Source organism: Macrobrachium rosenbergii, chromosome 10 (genome assembly GCF_040412425.1).
Source record: "Macrobrachium rosenbergii isolate ZJJX-2024 chromosome 10, ASM4041242v1, whole genome shotgun sequence".
In the NCBI taxonomy this organism is placed as follows: domain Eukaryota; kingdom Metazoa; phylum Arthropoda; class Malacostraca; order Decapoda; family Palaemonidae; genus Macrobrachium; species Macrobrachium rosenbergii.
In genome coordinates, this window is record NC_089750.1 from 76,356,178 (window position 1) to 76,382,598 (window position 26,421).

At 37.1% G+C, this 26,421-nt stretch overlaps 2 protein-coding genes across 15 annotated transcripts in view; one reads left to right on the top strand and one right to left on the bottom strand.

Annotated features, from left to right (window-relative positions):
- Miro (mitochondrial Rho GTPase) overlaps window positions 1-10,953 on the top strand; it is a 28,298-nt gene extending 17,345 nt beyond the window's left edge. For 3 of the 9 annotated variants that reach the window (XM_067110876.1, XM_067110875.1, XM_067110877.1), the window contains exons 14-15: window positions 2,559-2,597; window positions 10,442-10,953. In XM_067110876.1, the coding sequence (XP_066966977.1) occupies window positions 2,559-2,597; window positions 10,442-10,568 (166 nt within the window). In that variant the 3' untranslated portion in view covers window positions 10,569-10,953. Of the gene's footprint in view, window positions 1-2,558; window positions 2,598-4,889; window positions 4,950-10,441 lie in introns of all 9 variants that reach the window. The other 6 variants (XM_067110874.1, XM_067110872.1, XM_067110873.1 and 3 more) reach the window with 2 other exon arrangements.
- A 2,049-nt stretch (window positions 10,954-13,002) lies between these two features.
- On the bottom strand, window positions 13,003-26,421 carry LOC136842921 (ionotropic receptor 21a-like). Of its 6 annotated transcripts, XM_067110882.1 has the most exons (13): window positions 26,099-26,319; window positions 25,700-25,772; window positions 24,924-25,009; window positions 24,571-24,707; window positions 24,036-24,149; window positions 22,183-22,414; window positions 21,312-21,443; window positions 20,836-21,016; window positions 17,695-17,931; window positions 16,633-16,898; window positions 15,740-15,877; window positions 15,163-15,353; window positions 14,075-14,473 (listed from the first exon to the last, which is right to left on the bottom strand). In XM_067110882.1, exons 6-13 carry the CDS (start codon window positions 22,341-22,343, stop codon window positions 14,220-14,222), a joined length of 1,560 nt encoding a protein of 519 aa, XP_066966983.1. In that variant the 5' UTR covers window positions 22,344-22,414; window positions 24,036-24,149; window positions 24,571-24,707; window positions 24,924-25,009; window positions 25,700-25,772; window positions 26,099-26,319; the 3' UTR covers window positions 14,075-14,219. The 6 variants fall into 6 exon arrangements, with proteins under 6 accessions (XP_066966984.1, XP_066966986.1, XP_066966987.1 ...); XM_067110883.1 differs by lacking the exon at window positions 24,036-24,149 and having other exon boundaries at window positions 13,003-14,477; window positions 15,167-15,353; window positions 26,099-26,350; XM_067110881.1 differs by lacking the exon at window positions 24,036-24,149 and having other exon boundaries at window positions 26,099-26,200.

The window sequence follows — 26,421 nt, forward strand, 5'->3', positions numbered from 1 at the left end:
TTTTACTCTCAATTTCCCATTCATGCTGAATGATCTCATAGGTCCCAGTGCTTGGCCTATGGCCTAAGATATACATTCCAGTAATATTTTTCATTACTATTACTTTTTAGTGAGAGTAAAGAAAGAACGTTTAGGAGAACATAATATTCAGAATGTACAAACTTCCACAGTTAAAATCAAGATTTTTTCATACCGAGATTAAGCTTTTTCTACGCAAGCCATAACCATAATTTGCCAGCTCTGGTGATTGGTGGACTGAATTCTAAATCATTTGTTTGTGACCACTTAGAACAAAATGGGCTATGTTGAGCTAACATTGCATTTGGTGGTGGTTTGCTCTCCACATTTCAGTATGCTTGACTCATTGCCTCAGCAGTTTTTAGGATGGACATACTGTTGTCTGCTTATTTTAAGCTTATTTTATTTTTACGATCGTGCAGAATACCAACTGTTACCATACTAATGCTTTTTAAACTTGTTTTTAGGGTTATACCAGTTTAGGAGACTTAGTTGCCTATTCTGGAAGAGTACTTTCATTCACATGTGGTAAACTTGACTCCTATTTGCCATTCCTTCCTTTGAAACTTTCCTCTTTCAGGTAACGCTCTTCTGTACCACAGAATTTCACTAGCTGTTGCTACGATTCCTGGAATCTTGTTGCCCTCTTAGCCTCAGCAGTCATCTCCACATGCAGTCACACATGTACACATCCCATGCACTTTTGTAACACTCAGAACTTTGTCTCTTCTATCTTTTTTATTCACTAATTTCAAGATACTGTACTGTACTCCATTGACATAGGACTACGTTCTCTTCAGATGGGAATACAAATGGGGCTAGCATTTTGATTCCAAATACTGTGAGCACCCAACAACTACCTTAAGGGCAAGATTGGGCAAAGCCAGCAGCTGCAGGTTTTCAGTCTAGAACTCTTACGTCAGCTATCTCTCTCTCTCTCTCTCTCTCTCTCTCTCTCTCTCTCTCTCTCTCTCTCTCTCTCTCTCTCTCTCTCTCTCTCTCTCTCTCTCTCTCTCTCTCTCCTTGAGTTTTGTTCACATCAGTGGCATCAGAGCTTGAATATTGGGTGTTTTTTGCTCAGTGGCATGTCGTAGACTAGAAACAGTACCACAGATTTGTGTTTAGGTCCTAGTGCTAGCTTATGGAGGTTCTCCAGAGTGATTAATACTTCTTTCCCAGACAGGGACATGGCGTAAATAAAATAGGTTTGTAATTTGATGACACAAAAGCATGAATGGTTGATAAGTCCCGTAAATGCAAAGTTCATCTTCATTTGGATGTTTTGAAGCCATTAAAAATGCCATGTGATTATGTGGTTGTATGGGCCTCAAATTTAAATTTTGTAATGTGAGTAAGTTTGTTAAACATTTAGGAACACATTAAAAAGATAAAGTATATTTGTAAAGCACAAGGTAGAATTTGAAAGTAAATTCATCTTGATATTCATAAAAGTAGAAGTATAGAAATTAACATGAACAAATGTTCAGATTATAAGTCTGTTGAATGATCTTGTGTGGGAAGAACTTTAGCTAACACTTGACTCTACAGTTGATATTCTCCAAGAAGAAAATGTTTAATCTACAAGACCAAATTTAGTGTATTGGTGTATAACCTTATTGGTTTTTTTAGGTGCTCACAGATCCAAACTTTTCCACAGATAGTTTGATACTTAGGGGTGATGTTTTAATGCCAGTATGGGCTAAAACCATTAAGTTCAGCTGGAAATCATTGTCTCGCCACCAAAATGTACATTAACAGTGCAGGAGATAACACAAATTACAAATCCCTTGGAGGTTTGACCCAAGGCAATTTTCAGTCGTTTATTTGTATCTACTCTTCAACAGGGTTTAGAGAGTTTGTATTTATGTAACTAAATTTTTTTTTTTTAACTTTTTACATATGTTACTACTGGATATTGAGAAAGATATTGTAAAGTAATGTATGTGCTTTCAGAGATTAATGGGCATAGTTATTACTCTAATACATTTATAAATTCAGTGCTTTTCTCGATTTTCTTCATTCCTGTACAGTGAACCCCCCATATTCGCCGGGGATGCATCCCACACCCCCCCCCGCAAATAGCTAAAATCCACGAATACTTAAAACCCCTCTAAAAACACTTAGAACTGCCCATTTTGATAGTTTAAACACAGAAAAACCTGTAAAAATGCATATACCTGAGTATTTTAATAGTTTTATTGCAAAAAGTGCATTTATTCATGAAAATTATATGAAAATAGTAATTAGTGAATATTTCTCAGTGAAAAATACAGCAAATGGGCGAATTTTCTGCAAATAATGGCTAGATATGTTCCACAGAGAAACCTGTGAATGTGTGAGTCCGCGAATCATGAGAACGCGAATACGGGGTGTTTACTGTATTCCGTGTACGTTAACAACATTTGCAAAATGTGCTGTCTCTGTCATTCACTCCTTTGCATCAGTTTTTTATTGCCTGCTTACTGAGCAGGGCTCACGTAGACTTAGTCAGAATGGAATTCTCCGAGCGAGATACTGTACTAATCAACTTTGTCTTCTAGTCGATTTCAAGCAGCGTGGATGCTCTTTTACCGAAGCAGGTGTGTCATTCTAGTTACACAATTGATTCCTAGCATTGCTTGCATGCTTGTTTGCTCGTTCTTGTTGTATAGCCGCACATAGTTGTAACTTGGGTGAATGACTTTGCTTGCTACCGTTCGCAGGCGCACTTTCATATGTAGATGTGCAATACTCTTTTATTTGATCTTTCAGCTTTTACATACAGGATGCATGCCCTGTGTGCAGGGTCTACTGCACAGTAGTATTGAAAGAGAAAGAGATTAGCTCTATGATGTTTGTATTCTGTATTGTCTGATGTATAAACGAGCTTTAAGTTTGAGTTGCGTTGCTATTTAGCGCTGTATCATTTTATTAATTGTATACAAGTCTTGGTAAAAGAATACCCATTTCTTGTAATAGTATAAATAGAAGCAACATAACAGCACAGTACTTAATTACAAAGCGCACCGTCCCTTAATGAGAACACTGTGGTATCCTTAGCTCAAGCAGAACATTGTTGAGGTTGCTGTTATCAAAGAGATGACTTTGAACTTCGTGTTGTTTTAGTTAGACTGTAATAATTATAATATAGTTGTAGGGTCAGGTTCATCTGGTGTAGGAACATAGCTACAAAAAGCTCGAGTGTGGTCGCACTGTAGCAGAAATATCCTGCTTAAGGGTGGTCTTCTGCACAAAAATAATATCAGTACACAGTATGGACAGAGTAGACGTATTTAAATTTGGAATGGCAAGATTTTTATCCTGTTATCATGTGAAATAAAATTTGTTCATGTTTTAATTTTCAAGAATTTTGATGTTTCAGTAAGCACTTTTTCCTCTGGGCTGAGATACATGATGCCTGTTGGTCACACTATGGGGCCTTTCTATTTACATTGTTCTGTTGAATGCGACCAGTAGGTTTCATGTGTCTCAGCTGAAGACAAGAATATATATCGCATTGCCATGATAAACATTTCATCTCTAGTAAAATCGCTTAACTTTCTGACTTAAACATGAGCTAAAATACACTCCTAACCTAAAGTAAAATTTGAAATCTGGCTAGAGATTAAGTGTTGTATCTCCATTTACTTCCAATGTGGATTTCAACGTTTTTAGCAGAAAACCTGTCCAGAAATATTTGGCTGTTATATCTACATACATCTGTAAATGGGAATACATAGTTGATAATATATATATCAGCCAAAAGTATTAACACTTTACTGCTTTGCCATGGAGTGAAGGAACCTAATTTGGCCAAATTAAAACTATTGTATTTGACTTCATCAGGCTTCTGCTAGTTAAAGCTGAAATAGGATTGAATCCTATTTGGTGGTATGTTAAATAAAAGTACATCGGTTGAAGGCCTTGTGGGAGGTTAGAATTTTTAATTCATTTATAATTTGGGATTGAAGGTTTCTAGTGGAAAAATCAATACTAGGAAATAGAGAAGCTTCTGAGTGTTTGTTGAATGTGACCATTTAATTACATAACTTTGTTGAAATTACTTGTAGATTTTTTGTTTCTCTGCCAAAACCATAACACTTACCTTTACTTTCCCTTGGTGAGGGAGAATTACTGTATGCTTATTCATTTCATTTTAGATTAAGCCAGCTTTTTGCTCTAGGACAGCCTGTAAATACCTATACACACAGGACCTAGGACCTAAATTAATCTCATCCATTTTGGTAGGTCAGTAGATATTCGTGTGGGAATCTGTTTATACTAATATCTTCCCCAAAAAATGGTAGGAGTGCAGGATTAGGAACTTGGGAAGTTTAAGTTCATTATGTGGCCACTATAAACATCTACCAAATTCTTCCTAAGATTTCATGTACTGTATTTGGCAAAACAAGTCCACAGAAGATGGATGAAAGCTGTAAGTGTTTGTAATTCTTCACAAATATATTTTAACTTTGTACACAAGTATATCTCTGTGGATCTTTTGACAGATATATCTGTGTATGAAACTGCTCTTTTTGGTAGTACTGCGATTGAAAATGTTGGACCCAACATTGGTTTGAAGCTTTAGAGTGAAGAATTTCTTCATTCAGTTCCATTTTTGGATTTCATGGTTTTCAGCAGAAAGCCTGCCCAAAAATGTCAGGAAATAAAGGTGACATACTGTTGAAAAAATTACCTATATTAGCCTTAAAACTATTTCATTTCAGAGGTACTAATGATTTCCAAGAAATAGCTGTGGTACTTGTTGACCCAGGCGTCAAGTTCCTTATGTCGATGGTTTGTGTAGATTAGACAATTTTGATTTATTCATTGTATTCTTTTATCCATTTTTCTGTATTCCATTGACGTAACGGTTTTTACGATGATTTCAGCAACCTTCGTCGTTTAGTACACATGCTACTTTTGAGACCGGATGCTTCGTATATAACCAGGTGGGAAAGCATGCATTGCTGCCCTGATTTAATATGATTTTGGTTTGCTTACTAATGCAGTCTTGAATGTGCCTCATGTAATTCCAACAGTTACACTTGGAACGTGACAATTTGTGTCACAGGATACGGAAAAGCTTACAGATCATATAATACTGTGTCAGTGACACTGCATTGTATGATGTTTCACCTTTGAGGCTGAGAGCGATGTTACTGGTAGTGTCAGCTCACTGGCGTTTCAAGTTCATTTAGTCGAATTAGGTTGGCACTGAGCATTAGCCTTGATCGTCCAGCGCAGTTTTATACTTAAGTGTAAATACTTTTTTCTTGCTGATTGCCTTGGTTTGTGCGCACTTAAACTCATCATTTTTTTGTGATTTTGTGCAATGAATCAGCAGCTTTCACTTACTAAAAACAATCTTTGTGTTGCAAATATATTTACGTGTGTAGCATACACCCTAACTCTTAAAACGAATTCTGATTTAACATATACTGTAATTTATTTCACTGCAGTTGTAGATTCCTTTCACAAGCTAGGTAGTTCAGGTTTCAGCAACTGAACACTTAAAAGGTATTAGGCACTATAGAAACATTATAGAGTGGTAAGCAAATTTTGATACTGAAAACTAATGCCTTGCAGTATTGTTGGAAAATATTAATCTTTTGGATCACTAATAAGTCTTATTACTCGACCCAAAATCTCTCCCCAAGTCACTCTAGGGTAATTGTTGTCTTGGTACAGTATTCTAACCTTTTGATTTTGTTTTGCCATGTTTGGCCATGCTACAATAAAGTACAAGCATTTTCCTTGGAACTGACACCAGAATGAGTATCATAGCATGAGTATTAACATCACCGACAAAAACAAAGTCAAACATTTTTCTAATCACAGTCCTGCACCGGAGTAGACAGGACTCACAAAGGACTAGTGAATGAAACGAAATAGGCATGAATATTTTGAGAGATATTTTCATATGCAATAAAACGAGAACTGGAATTCTCACGAGCCAGTTCTGCACAAGCCACTTTTCTGATTATCACTGCAGAGTGAATATGAAAACAGGCGTTTTTGAATAAAGTGTTTCGTAGATATAGACCATTGCTATAATAGATTTATTCAGCTTTACTGGGATCTTGGTTTTCCAAGGGGGATGTGGGGTGAGAGATGCCTCTCCGTCTCAGTACACTTTGATGCACTGAAATTTGTTTGGACCTAGTCTGAGGAAAGGGAAAAGTCCTCGGTGTAAGGGTTCGTAGAATTTGTTCCTGTACTTGAACACCCTCAGCAAATTTATGGTTTTGACAAGTGTATAACAGTTTCCCCATTTTTGAAATTTTCTGTGTTAAATCAGAAAATATGTCATCAATAAATGGAGTTCATACATTAAGCTGTAAGTGGAGCTGTGATGGGAGTGTCAACCAGTTTGTAAAGTTTGCATCTTAAAGACTTAAAAATGGGATTGGTCACACTCTGAGGGCAGAAGTGCTTGAAGGATCGTAGTTTAAAGGGTAGGTGATAATGTGGAGTAAGTAGGACTCCCAGGAGCATTTAACAACGGTACTTTTGCTTGCGCAGGATTCAAGGACATTACAAAATATAGTGTGTTGATTTTAAAGTAATCAGTGAATCGAAGAAAAATACTCATTGTAACAGTCTTGAAGGGTGGGTAACACAAAATCACGCTGATGCATTCCTTTGGTAACCTTGCAGAAACATCAGCCCCAATGATACTGCTGATAAAAGGATGCTAATTTTTGAAAAGTATATGCTATAAAGATCTTCAGTGAACATGATGACTTGATATTGACAGCCAAATAACAGTTGACATAAAAGATGTGGGTGATAAATGATGTGTAAAAAAATTCAAATGAAACCAAGGAGGATGCGCACTCTCACATAAAGACTGCCAAGTGGAGATCGTCACAAGGCCAAATAGCATCCACTGTACTGTACTTTGCCACTGTTGCACATTCCTAAGCAACAGTCATTCATGGTTGTCTTAAGTCAGGTTAGTATGGGAATTTATTAGATTAGATTTTTTGCTGGACAGCAGATCTTCTGCTGTGGAATTCATCAAATCAAGATTCCGTTGTACTGCACCTAGAGATCAGTTTCTGCTGATGTTGGTTGTGGATTTGCTTTTATATTTATGAAGTTATCTTTTATCCCATTGAATGGCCATGAACAGTTAAATACATGCAAGTGATAAAGCAAGCTTCCAGGAAAACGAGAAATTCCTTCTGTAGCTTCTACTGAAATCTTTTGAAATCATGATTTCTTTAAGGTAATTTCTTTGGGATGGTTCCATCATCTTTGTTCATCCACCTCTGTGGCTGAGTTGATGCTTTGTGTTGTGAACCAGTACATACAGGCTCACATCTTCATGGATGGATACTCATGAATCCATTGCTGCCTCCTTGAAGGTAACGAGCTATAATTCCTCCTCCTCCTCCTCTACAAGACATGGAAGCTCCAACCTTGCCACCTCATATCTATTTGATAGCCCCCAACCCTTTATTTTACCTATGTTCTTAGTTGTATCTTCTGTCTTCTGTCAAACCACTCCAACTCCTTCCTTTTACTGTTAGCGTTGGATGGCTGAAAGTGCCCCATTGCGTGGCTTTATAGCCAGACTTTCATAAATCAGCCACTCCCTTCCTGTAACCTGACAATTTCTTTACCTCACTTCCTTTGGGAATTGTGCAGTTTATATACAGTATATGGTTTACTGGTTGAATATGTGATAAATTTACCTTTAAACATTTGCAAGTTTGTGCCAGGCAGTGAAGTTGTAAGTGGCCTTGTAATTATCAGCACCTTTGCCGTATTAGTGCTTGCATAGCATTGCTTCTTTTAGTTGTTCCTTAAAATTACTGGTCTTGAAAGGAACTCTTTGGCCATTGCTGTTGCATGATTGATATGGTGAGTAATGTGGATATTGTTTTACCTTTTAATATGCATTGAATGTTGTGTTTTTTGTATTATCTCTTGGTTGTATTATACCTTTGATAAATAGCTTTTTTTTTTTTGCTCATTCTAAGTTAAAGCTCCCTTCACTTATTGCTCCATTTTAGTTTGTATCCTATGTTGTGTATTGATACATTTCCAGTATGCATAAATTCACTCGCTACAAATGCACATGCCTACAACTTAAAAAACATGAACTCAAGGTGAATTGTGACTTGTTGCTATACCAGAAGTGTTAAGAAATCATCTGCATTTTATAATTCCTTGTTTTAGTAATGTTGCTATATTTTGTGTTATTGTACATAACAGCGTAGCAACTCTCTCTCTCTCTCTCTCTCTCTCTCTCTCTCTCTCTCTCTCTCTCTCTCTCTCTCTGCTCTGTTTTCATTCAACTTTTCGATCGTGGAGTTAGGGATCTTGACCCCATTCTTTTGTTTTTGAAAAGAAATACCAGTCTGCATTTTCTTGATCTAAATCCTTGGATGTCTCCCACAGATACTTCGGTATGCTTTTAGTTTTTGGCCCTTGGGTGGTAACTAGCAACAGTGTTTGATGCTTACATTCCTACCTACATCATTTTACTTAACTATTTTAAATGACCTCATCTCACAGACTTCAGACCACTACTGTATGTGGTGCCCCTTAAATTTTGTAGTTGAATATCTTAACATTAACATCTGAGGGTCATTTCTGCCAAGTTTGCAGGACCTTCAAAATGATTCATTATTTGAGTTATCGTACATCTTAAAGTTTTTCCACCTTGGAAGATTGGGAATTTTTTTCATTGTCCAAGCTCAGCTGGGTGTGAGAAATCCCAAAGCCTTGACTGTTACCAGCATGTGCAGGGAAGCTGTATGGTTCCATCCATGAAATAACATCTTTTGCAATATCTGAGTAATTTGCTACTCATTCCTCAAGTGTGCATGCCATTTTATCTAATCTCTCCTCTGTTCATCCCCTATCCTCATTCTTCTCCTTCTGGAATCATAGCCATCAGGTGTGGGCTATACTGATCCTTTTGTATCTATTTTCCACTAAATCGTCTCATGAGTGTTTGCCTGTTTGCCTGTGTAAACGTGGAGAACACCTGAAACAATTCATGCACTTTAATCCAAAAAAATGTTTGTATCTTGTTACAAGAACTTTCCCTTCTTAAGAATACCTTTGCTTCATTACTCTGACAACTGTGGAAGTTTTGGGGGACTGTCAGGGTTTGCAGGTGACAAGCAGGGAGGAACATGGGAAAAGCCAGCTCCTCTAATCATTGCTTGATATTTCTCCTATAAAAGATCAGTCAGGTTGTAGGCTTGGAATGGACCATGCAGAAAATCCTTTTTAATTGCTTGAGCTGCTTCACTCACTCTTGTCACTTTGCTCAGTGTCGTCTGATTGCATGGATATTAGTGGTTATTTCTTGTGGATCCTCGAGAATGTAACAAAGAACATTGAATGATTAAATGTTCTGAGCCTTTCAAGCTGCAAAAGGAAATCTTTTGTTTGACCCCTCAAGTGAAAAGCAGTAATAAAACGAGGATGACCTGAAAATTCAGAAAGTGAAAAACTGCGCCATCTCCCGTTTTGGGAGCTCAGCAGATCTATCAGATGTTGTGGGAGAGATACAAGTGCCAGTCTGATAATGATTTTCTTATTCTTCAAGACCCTTTCTCCTGATCACCCCTCAGCCACTTCCTCCTCTGAACTTCACCAGGCCTTCGTAATTCATAATTGTCACAGAGCCTCTATACATTATCATCATCTAGATCAGCTCATACCTCAATCTCCGCCTGGTTAGTATCACCCTGCAAAACTGAGCAGTGTTCCCTTTTCCATTGTTATCAGGGCTAGAAGCTGTTAATGGTAACAATGAATAGTCTAATAAATCTTGAAGGGGAAGTTTTGACACATTATGGAATCGAGACCCATCTAAATCTTTGATATAGGTCAGTGGAATGGTAGCCTACAATCAGTTAGACAGTAACCTTGCACATTAAGTGTTCAATGCTGTTAGATTTACAGTTTTTAGCTGTACAGGTGATGGATCGTGACCCAGTTATGCATATCCAGGCATGACAGTAATACAGTTTCTGTTTTGCTTTCTTATTTCTTTTAATAATAAAAAGGCTAATTTTTTAGCTAAGTCAGAACAAAAAAAAAAATTCAAAATGTTGATGATTTGACAAGAATAAGTTTCATTTTCATTTGATGCAGTCTTTATGTATTTCCCTTTGAATACATTAATGTATTTTATTATATTGTATGTACTGCATGGTAAATTTTCACTGTACTGTACTTCCATGCACTAAGAATTTCTGGAATGGTTGGGGAACTGTAGATTTCTGGAGTTTCAGTTACGTAATACTGTATTATCGAAAAACAGGTTAATTCATCACACTCCTTTTTCCGCTAATTTACACATTAGATTTGCCCAGGTAAGAATACACTAGAATAATTTCATTCGAGTGATTCACATGAGAAACTTAGCAGCCTGAAGAGTCTCCTTCAAAACATCCTTCTCTGTTTGTTGCAGGCACATCAAGCAGCTCGGTATTGTGGTCGGCGAACACAGCGCTTGGCTCAAGGTTGGACTAGGCGTTGCAGCGATCGCAGCTTTTGCTCTTCTCCTTGCCCGGGCGTTGCGGTCGGTCGACAGATAGTCACGACCGCGGTTAACCTAGGGGGATAACTATTTTAATAATGAAAACTTGGTACAGTGCTGACACGACAGTGGAAATAAATTGTAACTTTAGTATTCGTCCTCTCCTGTTTCATTTGATTCCATCTTTCATTAATGTACAATATTGTTCTCCGAAGTATTCATTGACATTGATGCGCATAATCTCAAGCTGATATGGCAGACTTTCTTTGATTGTCCATTAGTGTACTGTATATATATTATATAATTAGCATTATATTTGTAACTGTAAATATTAGAATGGGCCAATCTTCCTCATGAAATAAAGTGTTATTTTCACACTTGACAGACTCAATGATGATGGAATTTTTCATAATGAAAAATAAAACTACAATTTACAAAAGAAATTTTTTTATTGTTGAAGGTTTTAGCATCATCTCCGTCAATGCTTTGACCTTTGGCAGGTTCCTGAAACTCCTTGACAATAATATTTCTAATAATTTTGAGTTTTCTCCTGTTTCGTGGTGTGGTTATTCCTCTTTTAGGCATTTCTTTCGTTGACTTCTGCCGTGCATTGTGTCTTAGTTTTCCTTCACTCATTTCTCTGAGCTGGGTCTGCTTTTCAAATAACTTAAGGATTGAATCCCCCAATCCTTGAAGTGCATTGTAGACAATACTTAAGTATTATTTATAATATCCTTTTGGTAGTAAGTTGCAACTCTTTACTTTTACATTTTGTAGGCCTCTTCCAACCTGAGTTTCAAAGTTCGTTACATGAGTACTCTTATGTTTCAGTTCTCAAAATAGATTGATTTTTATAAAACTTTTTATAATTTTGTAATCACAATTTACAGATAAGCATTTAGTTTTTGTTTTACTTTTTTGATAGTGTATCCAATGACTGTGTAATATTTTTTAGTGAATAAGTTGCAAGGGTTTGAAACCACCACCCTCAGGTAGCACTGGCTGTTTGTTTACTGTATATAGTTATTTATTTATTTATTCATTGACATTTTTAGGCTGTAGACCTTTATTTTTTCAAAGTTCTGATGATCCAGTTACGTCATATTGTGGGTAATTTGAGATGCCACACATCAGCTCTGATGGTGGGAGTAGTGCTTTCCTTGTTGACTAGTATATGCCCACATTAAGGGAGGCATACCTCACTGAAATCTTTCGTGCTGAGCCAATTGATGTTAAGCTGGCAAACTGACCAGAAGGTGGTCTTTCATGGCTTACCGTGTTACTGCCACATGATTAATATGCTCCTGCTAATAACAGTAGCATGGATGTGCCTATTGGCACAGATAGTGCAGGTTGTATGTAAAAATTACCTGGATGGCAAGACATTAAATGAAAGATTGTTCTAGAAGGGAAGAGAAATCAAATGGAGTTCATCCCAAGGCTAGAATTTTGGAAGGAGTTATTTTGTGTATTTTAAGATGAAAATTATGAGCACAATTGAGGCAGATGAAGAGATCGCTGCCTTTGTCATAACAAATATTCATTCTGGGAAGTCTTATAAACTTAAGTCCTGCAGCGGACTGGCTAAGCGTGATGAGGACTGTTGTTAAGTTGGACAAACTGTCACACTGATGATTGTGTTCATGTCCAAAGGTAGCACTGTTATTGTTGCAGTTGCAGTGATATCAGCTGCCCAAGTATTTTGGCACATGAAAGCTTTCAGGATGTTATAGAGAGAGAATCACAGTTTCATTTATATGTGTGGAAGCAGCATGAAAAAGTTACCATGGGAGTAGTAGGTACAATAATTCTGTACCTCAGTCCTACCAGTATAATGCATAGATGATCAGAAATACAAATAAATAAAGTTAAACATAACGAGTGAAATTCCTGCCATCTTGGTGAGTTAGGTGTGCTGTATGGACAAAACTTCATACATTCTTCCAGAATTGTTGACTAATGTAACTGAGGACAGAAATTCAGAAAAATGTTCACTCAGAAATCAGTAGCAAATTGTTCATAATCTAACCCAGATTATAATTGCTAATATTCTCCAGTAAAATACAGCAATATTAATTTAAGAGTTAATCATATGAGTTTGAGGCTATCCTTAAGACTTTGAGGCTATCCTTAAGACTGCAATCAGGTATTTGTCTTCAAGAATGCAAGCAAGGTCATGACATAAAGGGTGACTTCACTACAGAATTTAGCCATTTAATGACAAACTTCTGGAAGTTGTCTTCAAGAATGCAAGCTAGGTCATAACATACAAGGTGACTTCACTACAGAATTTAGCCATTTAATGACAAACTTCTGGAAGTTGTGAAGTCTAGGCTAAGTTTATCTTGAAGACTGTTTGAGAAGTATAGTAGATATCATGCGATTATTATTCGTAGTTATCTATATACTGTGTACTGTATATCTTATTATCATTACCACCAACATCCAGGGATACCTTAGTTTCCTCAGAGGTTTTAAATAAAATCACCATCCATGCTTCCTAGTTTTACTGGTGGCAGCAGTACAAGGTTTATAATCTGTGGAAAACGTGCTTGATGTACACTGATATTTCTTGAAAATGTTTGTGCTAAAGTCCATATTTTGTAATTTTCAGATGTTTACTGAACAAAAATGTAAAAGGAAGTAGATATGTTTTACCATTGACTTCATGCTAGCTAGGTTCACTGGTTTGATAGAATGTCAGCCCACTGTTGAATCTGATTGTGTTACAGAAGGTATTAAAAATGTTGCTTCAGGAAAACAATAATATTGCAATTCAGGATAGCGTGTTGTCATGCTCTTTAAAAAAAATGTTATCAGTTTCTGTTCAAAATATTATGAGCTTAAAAATGTTCTATTTGTTCTTTCAGTTAGACAAAAATATCACAATTCTTGATGGCGTATACAGTTGTCATTTTATCCTCTGTAAAAAAAAGTTGTTATTCATTTCTGCTCAAATTATTATGAACTTACAAATGTCATATTTGTGGTAAAACAAACCTGGTTGACTGGTGGTAGTACATTCCAAACTTTTTCAGGAATTCTGATAACTTTTTAGAAGTTTTAAATGGATTTTAGTGTTCAGCCAAGAAGGGACGAGTAAATTTTTGAATAAGTTTCTGCATAGAGAACTGTAATTAGTATGTCGCAAAGATGAGAGAAACATTTCTTGAATTACTATATCAGTTTCAAGTGCTTCTTGTCAAAATTTAAAGTTAGGGATTAAAATGGGTAAATCTACTGTACCTGATATGATTCTTAATTATGTGAGTGGTGGGTTTCATTTACAAGATGACAAATTCTTGGTAAAGTTGAGAGCATTATTACTGTTATAGTTTTAAATTTCAAAATTAAATTTGAGAATATATATCCTGTAAATACAATTTTTGGAATTATCCATTGATTAAAGTGGAAACAAATTTTACAAGGTTGACACTGGACATACGGTACATCCTTGTGTAAAAGTGTGAAGTAAGGGAGGGGTCACCTATAATTGTGAGTGTATTTTCAGTGGTAGAAATCTACTAATCATAAATTAATGTTGTAGATGCTGAAAACTGAAATGGTAGTAATTTGGAAGGTTCAGTCATGATATACTTCAGTACAGGGGGAGAGCAATCTCAAGTACACTTCCCACAGAGCAGAGTCTTACAAGATTCGAATGACTTGAGTTACGTCGTGCAATCTTGGAAAAAAAAGATCAAAACGGTCAAAATTTCACATAGAAAGACATCGCATATTCCGAAGCAAAGGCAGAGAGAGCTAAAATGTGACCGATAAGAAGCAGCATGAGCGGTCCTTGTACGTGGACCAGGGTTAATGCCATGGTGGCTTGACCGCTGCTATCTGTCGAATGATCGGCGTTCCCCTCGTGCATCATCATCGCTTGCTGTTCTCGCAGCCTGCGTCTCGTCTCGCTCTTCGTCTCCTCGATCAGCTGTTTGCTCCAGTGTTCGTAGAGGCCTGCCTGTGTTGAAAGTGAGTGGCGAAAGGTAATTGCTTTGATGCCATTAAGAACGAGTTATCTTTAAATTGTATCAGTGTTATATATTCCTCTATCGATTCTTTTGTATTACATAGGGAAATTGTGATGTTAGTAGGAAGTTTGATGTGTTGTCACCTAATTTGCGTTTAATATCAGCTATGTTATAACAAATACGAAATATCAGTAGGAAGTAATGGACAAATTGTGGTCTTAAGCTTTTTAGGACATGCAAATTTTTAGAAAGACCAGGTAATTGATTTTCAGGAGGAAATCTATTTGACAAAAATTCAAGTACTGTAGATATGATTGATGGGAAAGGGAGGCATGCATCATCATCATCATAGCTTTATGTGCAAAGGATAATGTACAAGATTATCTCTTAGAGTACTGTGGAATCATTTGTTATCATGCATAATGTAAATAAATGTGCAGTACGATCATAACCTGTGAATACAAATTCAAAACTGTATAGGTAATTGTGTTTAAATGTTTTGTTTTGAAGGATTATCAGTGAAGTACACATGCAAAGAGAGAAACATGTTATGGTTGCATAGTAGAGTAATGAGCGGCCAGATTACTTGCTGTGCTAAAAGTAGAATATAACCTGCAATTGGATGATGAAAAATAGCACCCAATTAAGCTGTAAAATAGTGAAAAGGGTGTCAACTTGCCTCAAGCACAGCAATGAGACCTCTATTAATGGCTGTTGCATAGGGAGCGTCATGTGGTAAGGGCCAGGCGGATTTCCCTGGTAAGACGCCTTCTCGCCCAACGTAGAGCTTTGTGGACCCATCGATACGGGTGTGGAACTGCGCGATGTAGTGCTCCTGATAACGACGTGTGTCCAAGTGGGCTTGCCTGGAAATCAGTGAGAGTGAAATTGAAACATACACGTGACAATATCTTTTCAACTGACAGTCATTTACATGATTGTACAAGTAGTATGATCATATTGTTATTATTATTATTATTATTATTATTATTATTATTTAGAGGATAAAAACCCCTGTTCGTATGGAAGAGGCCTACTGGGGCTAGTGACTTGAAATTCATGTGAAAGAAGTTACGGAATATACTCTAATAGGAAATAGTACAGAATGAAGGGATCAGTTATTAGAAAAGAAAATTGATCAATTAATAAATTAATTAGAAATTGGCAAATTATAAATGAAATTGGTAAAATACAAAATGGATTGTTTTAGAGTGTAAAGAGAGGATTAAAGTCTGCTTCTGGTTTAATGTACCTTCTCTGAAGAGCCTGTTCTTGCCCCTCATGGACCGATGGCACAATTTGCATGAGCTTGGCAAGTTTCAAGAAGTCCTCAGAATCTGACTGGCTGAAAAATGCTTTGAAGTCCTTCCCGTATGGCGGCATCGTTATCCTGAAATGGTACGCAAGTCACGGAGGGTCATTACAGCCAGTTGCAGCATAATTAAAGGGTAATTAAAATAGTTGGTAACATTAAAAGAATGTTTGTCAGTGCAAGTTGCTCCTACGCACTTGAAATAAACTGCTTTATGTAGGGTTATTTGGTTATCGTAATTAAAATAGTTGCGGTAAAATTAAAAGATCATTTGTCAGTGCAAGTTCTGCCTACATGCTTGAAATCAAATGATGTACAGTACATAGGGTAGGGTTATTTGATTACGATATTTTTGATAGTCCTATATAGAATAGTTGCAGTGAGGTTATTTGATTACGATATTTTTGATAGTCCTATATAGAATAGTTGCAGTGAGGTTATTTGATTACGATATTTTTGATAGTCCTAATTAAAACAGTCCTATTTAAATATTTGCAGTAAGGCTATTTGATTACGATATTTTGGATAGTCCTAATTAAAATAATCCTATTTAAACATTTGCAGTAAGGCTATTTGATTACGATATTTTGGATAGTCCTAATTGAAATAGTCCTATTTAAATATTTGCAGTAAGGCTATTTGATTGCAATATTTTGGATAGTCATAATTAAAATAGTCCTATTTAAAATATTTGCAGTAAGGTATTTTCGATAATCCTAATTAAAATAGTTGCAGTAACATTAAAAGACATTTGTCAGTGCAAGGTGCTCCTATGCACTTGAATCAACTGCTGTATGTAGGGTTAATTAATTACGATATTTTGTGCACTTAACCTTTCAGCCACTCTCAGAAGTTCTTTCAAATTCTCAGGTCTTGGAGGATACTTGGGAAGTGTAAGATAAGCGATCAGATTCCCCCGGAAAGCGGAGCCGAAGATGAAGGCGAAGACCATCCAGGACCCGAGCAAAACTCTCCACGACTGGCTTTTCGGGAAGCCATGAGACAGGTTCTGCCCCAGAAGCGTTCCCAGCGTTTCGAGAAGGGCTGTTCCAGCATCTAGTCGGTTCTTGTCCATGAAGGAATCGGAAACTCGAACGAACTGGAATTTTGGAGGCAAGGATGGAATTTTGATTGAGGTAAGTCTCATGTAAATCATAATAGTTTCCTTTTTATTTTACTGACAGAATTGACGTGGGCTTTTATGATTTATTAGCATCGTTACGTGAAAGAATGAGGAGCAGATCTTAACGTGTGTTCAGTATGAGGAGCAGAACTTAATGTGTGTTTGGTAAGTGAAGTATCAGCTACAGCAAGAAGAAAGTAAAACCGAAAGTAAAGCTCTTAAGAATAAGTTATTTACCTTAATTTTAGTGACTATCAAATTGGAATGAATGGAAATTTATTCTTTGACAGCAAAACTTATATAATTTGAGTACTTCAGATATCCATTCTGTGTGTAGAATGGTTAGATGTAGCTTAGTCATGTGCTGTCTTAAATATGCACTAAACCCCCTGTATTCGCGGTCTCGCTATATGTGGACTCGTGTATCTGCAGATTTCTCTGTGGAACGTATCTACCCATTATTCGCGGAAAATTTGCCCATTCGTGGTATTTTTCACTGAGAAATATTCACTAATTACTGTATTTTCATATAATTTTCATGACTAAATGCACTTTTTGTGATAAAACTATTAAAATACTCAGGTATAAGCATTTTTAGAGTATTTTTGTGTTTAAACTATCAAAATAGGCAGTTCTAAGTATTTTTAGAGGGGTTTTAAGTATTCTCGGATTTTAGCTATTCGCATGGGGGCGGGGGATGCCGTACGCATCCCCAGCAAGTACGGGGGTTTACTGTAATGACTGAAAATGGGGTGGTTCTGGAAGAACGTACTATGATCACTAATCCTGCCATTATGACGAACAACACCCCAGTCGAGATCCAAACTCCATGGCTGAGAGGATAATACAAACTCTGCCATTGCGGCTTCACCTCTGGCTTAGCGAAGCTGAAGTCGACGGAGCTGTACTCGTATACAGAGGAGTAGTCGAATCTCTTGAGACGCATGGGCAGGACGGCGTGGAAGACTGAGGCTATGTAGGACTCTCGTACTTCAACTTTGTCCAGTACCTGAAGGGAAGAAATTTCTGTATACTGTATATGTATATATATATATATATATATATATATATATATATATATATATATATATATATATATATATATATATATATAATATTATTATGATTTCCCAAGAATCCCACTGACCAACTGCTTCATTTAAGGTTGGAAAATATAGCAGAGCATTTTGGTCACTGCCTGACAAGGAAGGACAAAAGGAATGTAGGCCCCTCCCTTAACCGTAATCTTTTAATCGTCTTCCAACTTTCTCTTCTGGAACATATGACTGCGGGAGACTTGTTTACAGAGACACGAAAGAGGCGAGAAGATTAAGAGAAACGGACAGCTGGCCTGCACCTGGGACTTAGTCATAGATGAAACTAAACCCCAACTACCTGGAGGTAGTCATAGATGAAACCAAACCCCATCTACCTGGAGGTAGTTATAGATGAAACCAAACCCCATCTACCTGGAGGTATCCTCCTGCCCCTTGACCAACGTTATATAAAGGACTGACCGAGGGAACAATGAGACAGACTGTAGGGCGCGAGGGGGGAGACATCGCTGGACACTAGGAAGACGCATCTCCTTCAGAGAGCATGCCCCACCACGTGGTCCATATTTGGTAGGGACCCTCAGTATTTTTACCAGTGAAGCTCAGCCCTTCCCCTGCCGCCATTTCCCGCTGAAACCACCTCTTCTACAAGGTAAAGTGATCTGTTGCAAAAGTTCTTCCATGTCAGTCACACTGTTCTAATTCTTGAAATTCCCATTTCCGTTCCTAAGTGCCAGTATTCCCATATCAACCTTGCCTTGTTAGGTCAGTGTTACACAAATGCCTGTGTTTAAATAATTACATAAAATCATGTGTTCAAGGCTTTGTGGCACCCTCTGTGCTCATCTTGTCCTATGTATATTTTATTGCGTCCTTACTACTTTTAATTCGTGAACCTTTCTCCTTACAGAGGGTCTGTTAGCTGTGGAAATCTCTCTTGACTGTGCTTTGTGTCAGCATCGTCACACCGACGGATATGTAAGGAAAGGATTGAGTGACATACTGGCTGGGTGTTGTCTAGTTTATTGGTGGTTCCTTACTGAATGAATGTACAGAATCTTCGAAGTTGTTATTGGCTGGTGCGAGCCACAAAGTAGTTTCTACACACAGACAAGGGAGAACAGAGATTATGTTCCGGACATCTGTGCTTGTAGACAGAAAAACAGATGGCGATTGCGATTGTGAGAGACATAATAAACGTACAATGATAAACCATATATCAATGGAAAGGCCAGGAAGTTCCATATATGGAGATTTGCATGAGATTCGAGACAGATTAATGAATCCAATGCAGTAGCATAATATGCGTTTGGCGTCTTCACAAACAGAAACATACATTCAGTTTGATACAGAAGATTCGGTGGAACATGATGAGTACATGATTGGAATGCTTGCATGGCAATGCAAGTAGAGGTGATTGTACATGAATCGAGACAACAATAGGTAGAGAGAAATAGACAGGAATATTGCATGGTAGAAGTCGCGTTCCTTCGAGCGATCCCCGCTGACGCGCGGGAGGGAGAGAGAGAGAGTGGGATGCTTTGTTGTCTTGTTTTGTCCGATGGATGATTCACACACACGTGTGCCCGTAGGACTGCCATACGGTCCCTTACAGATGTATTTTCAAGTTTTCCCAGTTATAATTAACCTCTCAGGCCTTGCATGCATGATTAGTCCAAATTATCTTCTGATATTTCATTTCATGTAAATACACGTAATTTTAAACTTACCCAAACGTGTTTACTTACAAATACCTTGTGAGTAGAGCCCTCAGCTCAGATAATATATATTATAATATATATTATATATATCGTTAAAATCACGAGAAATTCCATGAATTTTATTCATAAAAATTCGTATACCGTTAAATAAGTATAAAGTATTTTTGAAATGTCCCGAAATAAGCAAAAAATGGCCCGAAATAGCGTCTCCACCCAAAGCTAGGCATACATTACTGGAACCCAGGCCATGCTATGACTCTTGTGTACAAGTTCCTCATTGGACGGATGGGTACCGTTCTCAGCTAGCAATCTGCTGGCCCCACGTTCGATTCTCCGACCGGCCAATGAAGAATTAGAGGAATTTATTTCTGGTGATAGAAATTCATTTCTCGCTATAATGTGGTTCGGATTCCACAAGAAGCTGTAGGTCCCATTGCTAGGTAACCAACTGGTTCTTAGCCACGTAAAATAAATCTAATCCTTCGGGCCAGCCCTCTCCAGGAGAGCTGTTAATCAGCTCCTCAGTGGTCTGGTTAAACTAAGATATACTTTTCCTAACAATTGTTTCATACAGTAGTGCAGCTGTGAGGTTTTCCTCCTGTTACACCTTTCAAACCTTCTTTCTTACTGTCATTTTCCCTTTCAGTGCTGAATGACTTCAAGGTCCCAGCGCTAGGCCCTTGGCTAAATTTCGTATTCCAAAAAATCCAAAAGTTTTATGGTCTGGTTAGAGCATTCAAAAATAGCACTCTGCTAGTCCTGAGTTCAAGTCTCCGGCCGGCCAATGAAGAATTAGAGGAATTTATTTCTGGCGACAGAAATTCATTTCTCGGTATAATGTGGTTCAGATTCCACGATAAGCTGTAGGTCCTGTTGCTAGGTAACCAATTGGTTCTTATCCACGTAAAATAAGTCTAATCCTTCGGGCCAGCCCTCTTTAGGAGAGCTGTTAATCAGCTCAGTGGTCTGGTTAAACTAAGGTATATTTAACTTAAAAAAATAATAATAACAGCATAAATGTCAGTAATTTACCATATTTAACTTAACAAAAATAATAATAATAATAACATAAATGTCAGTAATTTACCAAGCTCTTCCCTACAATTGGAAAATAGACTAGCAAAGTACAGTACTGACCTCTCCCCAGTCCTTTGTTGGAACGACGTAGATGGTAAAGTTATGCGCATGGGCGATGGCATCCAGAAGGTAGAAATCTGTTCCGGAGTAGGTGACGGCTGAGCCGTTTCCAGGCCGTTTCTTCTCGTCCCAAAATGGGGGGAACGGAAGAGCTGTGACTGGTACAGTAAATCCAAAGAAACTGGTTCAGGGGGAAAAAGAAGGTGAATTCCACTACAGTATTCCAAGTATCTGAAAATGTTTTCAAGTAGTTTGGTTATGATTCTTACGAATAGTGCTTGTTGCATCTGCCACTGACTACTGGACTGTTAAGCATTGCTTTCCAAGGAAGGCAAGCACTAAAATATCTGAATTACATGTTTTAAGGATAATAATTAAGTTGCCTGAAGCCTTAAAATGACTTACAGAATTTAGTTTCACAAGCAAAGTCATGCAAACAAATGAAATACATTATTGGCACAAGAAAATTCACTCACTTGTTAAATTTGGAAGGAAATATCTGAAGCTCTGATGTGAGAGAAAACCCCTTGTTCTTTCTCCAGGTGGCTACTTTATATATCTGATCCTTTCCTCTCGGCGAATAGGGCATGTGAGAGTAGAGGCTACACCTGAAAATAATCCAGTAAAGCTTTGTGCTTATTTCACCCTGCAATGATATATTGTAGAGTTAAGACATTTGTAAATTTTATGTCATAACAATATGGCATTGCTGAAGAGGCCTGTCAGTCATGCTGAAAGTAGCTTCTAATTTTTTCTTCATTTTTGCCACACAAGACCCCTTCTTGCAGTTCAGATGTCAATTTGTGGCTACCAGAGTTCATTTCTTGGTAATTACATTACAGAGAACATTGTGGAATTCCAGCTCTTTGGGTCATTGGTAATTACTGAGGAGGTTTACAGTTATATTGGAAAGCATTCTTCAAGAAAGGCGTAAAAGGAAGAAGTTTTCTGATTGAAGCTGAAAACAGAGACATTGTGTGAATAAGAGAGCACTTCATATGCTGTTATTCCAACACAAGACTTCAAACAATTTTTGACATCTGAAACACCACTTATGAATGTTTATCGAAAATTGAGACATTGTGTGAATAAAAGACCACTTTATGTGTTGTTATTCCAACACAAGATTTAAAAGTATTTTTGACATCTGAAACACCACTTATGAATGTTTATTCAAACAAATATTTCAGGACACAAAACTAGAAGATTTGAACTGCAGACTAAAACCACTTTTAATTAAAATCAAATGAATGTTTCATATTGTTTAAAAACAGCAGTTAGAAAATGATTTCCAGTATTCTTGTCAAGTTCATCATTAGAGAAAAAAACACAGAAGTAATGATTTACCTTTCACCATTTCCATCTCCCTCGAGATTGAGTATCATGGCATTCATCATGGAGAATGTCCAGGAGCTCCTGAGAATCTGATTGATTTTTTCATGGTTGGTGCGAGTGACTGCCAGTAACTTGGTCTCAGGCCCCACGAGGCGTTTGCTCAAGGACCACATGGAAAAGGATGTTAAAAAGAAGAGTTGTTGCTTGTCACAACCACCAGAGTCATCCAGGACAGTTTGCGCAGCTGAAATTGGCCTCGCGATAAATATTCTTCAGTCAGAAAAATCTTAGATAAATGGGCTTTTATGACTACAGCACTGTACTGTATTTAGAGTTCAGGTGCACTGACAAGGTACAGTATGGGAACACAGTCCTGTCAGATTTCATGAAAAGTTTGTAAGGAACTCTGTAATGTGTGGCATCAGTACGTTGGAATGTTATCGCGTAAAAGAGAGATTTTCATGAGACTGTTACTAACAAATGTGTATGAATATCTATTTGATATGATGGTTTGCATAAAGGCCGCAGTAGGCCCCCAAAGCGTCTGCTCAGTTCAGGAGCTACTACATATAAAGTTATAATCTTCTCTTACACGAAAATGCTGAAGAATAGGCATACTATTGATTATGTAGGGAAATGAATCTCTCAATAAATGTTGGTCTGTGGTTTGGAAGCCCTCCACTGGCCATCTTTATAAGAGCTTTCATTAACCAATTTTTTTTATTAATAAAAGCTCTTTTCAGGGGTCACTGGAAGCAAAAAAGCTAGACTAATGTTCATATGTTAATGACTGATGAATGAGAATCCCATCCTATCAAAAATCAGCTAAATAAATCTGGAATGACCGTACAGATTTATCCTGCTGATCCCCAAGAGGGTTGGATCACAAATGCGTTTAGGCCTATTCATTTGTTTCTTGTGCCTGGACAAGGTGAACGAATAGCCCTATGATTAGTGCAAAACTCGTGTTGAACCTGTATTGAGAATTATGGACCTGCTTTAGCAATAGATTCAATGACTGTTTAGTATTCATGTTGCTAGAAAAGTGGCAAGAGTGCATCGTTTGGTTTAAGCCTCTTGGTATAATTCGATTTTGAATTATTGGTGATTATAATCTCATTGCTCTGGTTTGTTTAGTCTAATGGGATGGGGGAATCCGAATTGGCGGTTTATAATGGAGAATTTATCTTTTTAAACAAGTAACAAGGTACATAAATTGTAATGAAGAAATGGAAAATCGGATAAAATTTTATTTTCTAGATCTGGTACCGTTTGCACGTCTTGCCTGCGGAACTGTTGCACGGTAATACCCGTAGTCTCCCACGGCACTGTGACATCGTGCCAGTAAATAGAACGAGTAATGGTTAGGCTTATTATAATTACGACCTGGGTAAACTCAAGAGGCAAAGATAAATAAGGGAGGCAAATAAAACTTGGGCAGTTTTACCTAAAGATGAACGATCCCTGGATAAAAAAAAAAAAAAAAGCAATTCGAGAGACGGCTGGATAAAGATCAATTATTGTGAATGTAAAGGAAACGACCGCACGATCATTATTAATATAAAATTTTTTGGCTAAACAGTTTAGAAAAGGATGTATATAATGCAGTACAGGTGAGATGATTTGAGAAATTTACCAAGATAATGGGAAATGCGCCGTCTTTTGTTTATATTTTTAGTGCCAGCACCTCTAAGGAGAACGTAAAAACAAACAGAAAACAGTTAATTTCTCATTATCTCGGCAACTTCCTCAAATCATCTCACCAATACTTTATCATATACACCCTTTTCTGTATTATTCAGCCAAATTATGATATTAGTAAACGACATCTTCGTGCGGCCATTTGTGTACATTTAATTCCTTACATCTCGGGCCGTTGCAAGTACCTCGGGCAAGTCAGTCTCCAGGTTGGAAGTGTTGTCTGTAGTAGACACCTCAAAAACACCGATTCCTTGGGGCGCTGCAGAGGACCCAATTTTCTATAGAGTCCGAAAATAAATGTTATTTGTTAGTAACATGATGCTAGAATCATTGCGCCGTTGCGTGATGGGTAATGAAGCGAAACGATATATATACGGACTTGCATTGTTTGAACTCTGATAATGACTGCGCGCTTTCAACAATTGAAAAATCATTCTTATTCTATAGTCACGTCACTTACTTGTAATGAATCGAAAAGTCGGGATTATTTATGGACAATTGCATTATATTACCAGGTAATGATTTCATATTGGCACGAGAAAGAACTGTTATTAGGCCTATGTTGACTGTCCATTAAACGGTTGTGAATTCGCTAAAAAAAAAAAATAGACTAAAAAAATCTAGGAACTTTATCTGTGTTAACTGTAGTTATTTCATTCCTGTAATTGAATTAACGTAACCTCTTTCAAAGTTACTTACCTCAAAGGTACTGCTGTGAGTGGAGTAACCGTCGGAGATAAAGATGACGGAGAAATCATTTTCGGCAATTTCTGTCAGTATGTCTCTGATCGGCTCGGCCGCCATTTCCGTTAAATCGGGCATCTTTCTGATCGCTCCTGGGGATATGGGGAAGATTTAAGTCAGAGAGAGAGAGAGACTGACTGACTGGGGTATATAAACCGAAATTGGACTCTAGGCCTAACATATGGCCTGTGTTACTTTCAATGCATGAAGCTCAATTAACCAACTATAATCAAGTGAATTATATATTATTAATTAATCGTTGCTTATTTAAAAAATCTATATTAAAAATGAATTTTAATATTACGCACCCGATGAAGAGAATCCTCCTCGTGCAGTCGCCATGACAGACAGCAAGTGCGCCGTACTCAAGATAACCTTGAATAGACTCATTTCTCTGTAAACACACAAATAAAACACTTTTGGCAAATAAATAAATAAGAAAATATTGAAATTTCCATTCTTTATTTCTTTCCACAGAGAAAATATCGAATGAGGCCGGAAGGAAGAAGACGCTGAACAGGAAATGCAGTTTTGTGGTCTAAAGATAGCCCTAGTTTTGTGGTCTGAGCATAGGCCTAGGGCTAACTTTCAAAATCCGGTCCTTGATCACAGATAGGTGGTTTCAAGTGATGCATTTATAGGTAAGAATTAGCAACAGCACAACCTTTAAGTAGTAATTAGTACAAATATGTTTTTTATATATATTTTATAATAAATGTTAAGGTATAGATATTGACAAGTAAATCTAAGAGCCCTCAATACTACATGCTTGAAAGAGGGTCGACTACCTATATTATTATTATTATTATTATTATTATTATTATTATTATTATTATTATTATTATTATTATTATGTAATAAGTTCTCGACACGGTATTTTAATAACTGGAAATGAGTGAAATTTGTAATATTAATTTCTAGTAGACCAAGAAGTAATAAAAAAAAGAGTACATGAAAAAATCATATAACAGATACTTCGATTTTTTATCATTAAAATATCAAATAAGTGACTTATCTTGGAAGAACAAAAGAATGCTTTAGTATTATTATAATTTGTAGAAAAAACACTTTCTCCATGACTGACCTTAGGCCGATGTTGGTTAAAATCTCTTCGTCAAAAGCAGTGGTGTTATTTTTGCTCTTGAGACTCTTCAAGCCTGAAAAAAATGAAAGTCGGTGTTATTTAAAAAAACTGTTCTTGTAAATACTAATAAGTGAGAGGGTTAACTATTTCAAAACTGTTTGAGAATGAAAACACTAACTTAGAAGCATCGAAGAAGAAGAAGAAGTTGCTCGATATTCGTGTTATATTTGTGTGCAATTTTTTTTAAAACTATATTCTAATCAGTACGCACTTATAATATGTATAATAGAATTCTGCTCGCTTATGTACATGTACTTGTATGTATGTATACATAGGTCTAAGATCTAGGTGAGAACAGACATCATTAGTATATAAAATATTACGAAAAACTCAAGTTACCTAGAGAATGCTTGAAGCTTAGGCCTAATGACAGATCTTGGCTTCTGTTGATGCTTATATACATCCATCCAACCCTTTATCTGCGGCTGACACGCCTTGATTGATTGATTGATTAGTTTGGGAAAAGAAGGAAGCCATTAAGGAACTTATAGCTAGGCGCAGGCGCAGTCGTCGAAAGTGCAACAGGAGGAGTTTTTGGTGTGTGCGCCTGCGCAGAATCCTTTTAAACTTGTTCGAAAGACACGAATGATTAAATAATAGGGTTTTGTACTTAGCAAATCTTGAAGCTCACTGGGTGTACGATTATAAATGTCAAAGAGAGT

Bases quoted from the DNA above. Each gene is read 5' to 3' on its own strand.
- LOC136842921 (XM_067110883.1), bottom strand. From the start codon at position 22,343: ATGTGGTCCTTGAGCAAACGCCTCGTGGGGCCTGAGACCAAGTTACTG. The intron at 21,017-21,311 runs GTGAGTGAATTT...CCCCTGAACCAG, and splicing joins TTTCCTTCCAAATTTAACAA to TTTCTTTGGATTTACTGTAC. The intron at 16,899-17,694 runs GTACGTTCTTCC...CCAAAATTCCAG, and splicing joins TGGCAGGATTAGTGATCATA to TTCGTTCGAGTTTCCGATTC.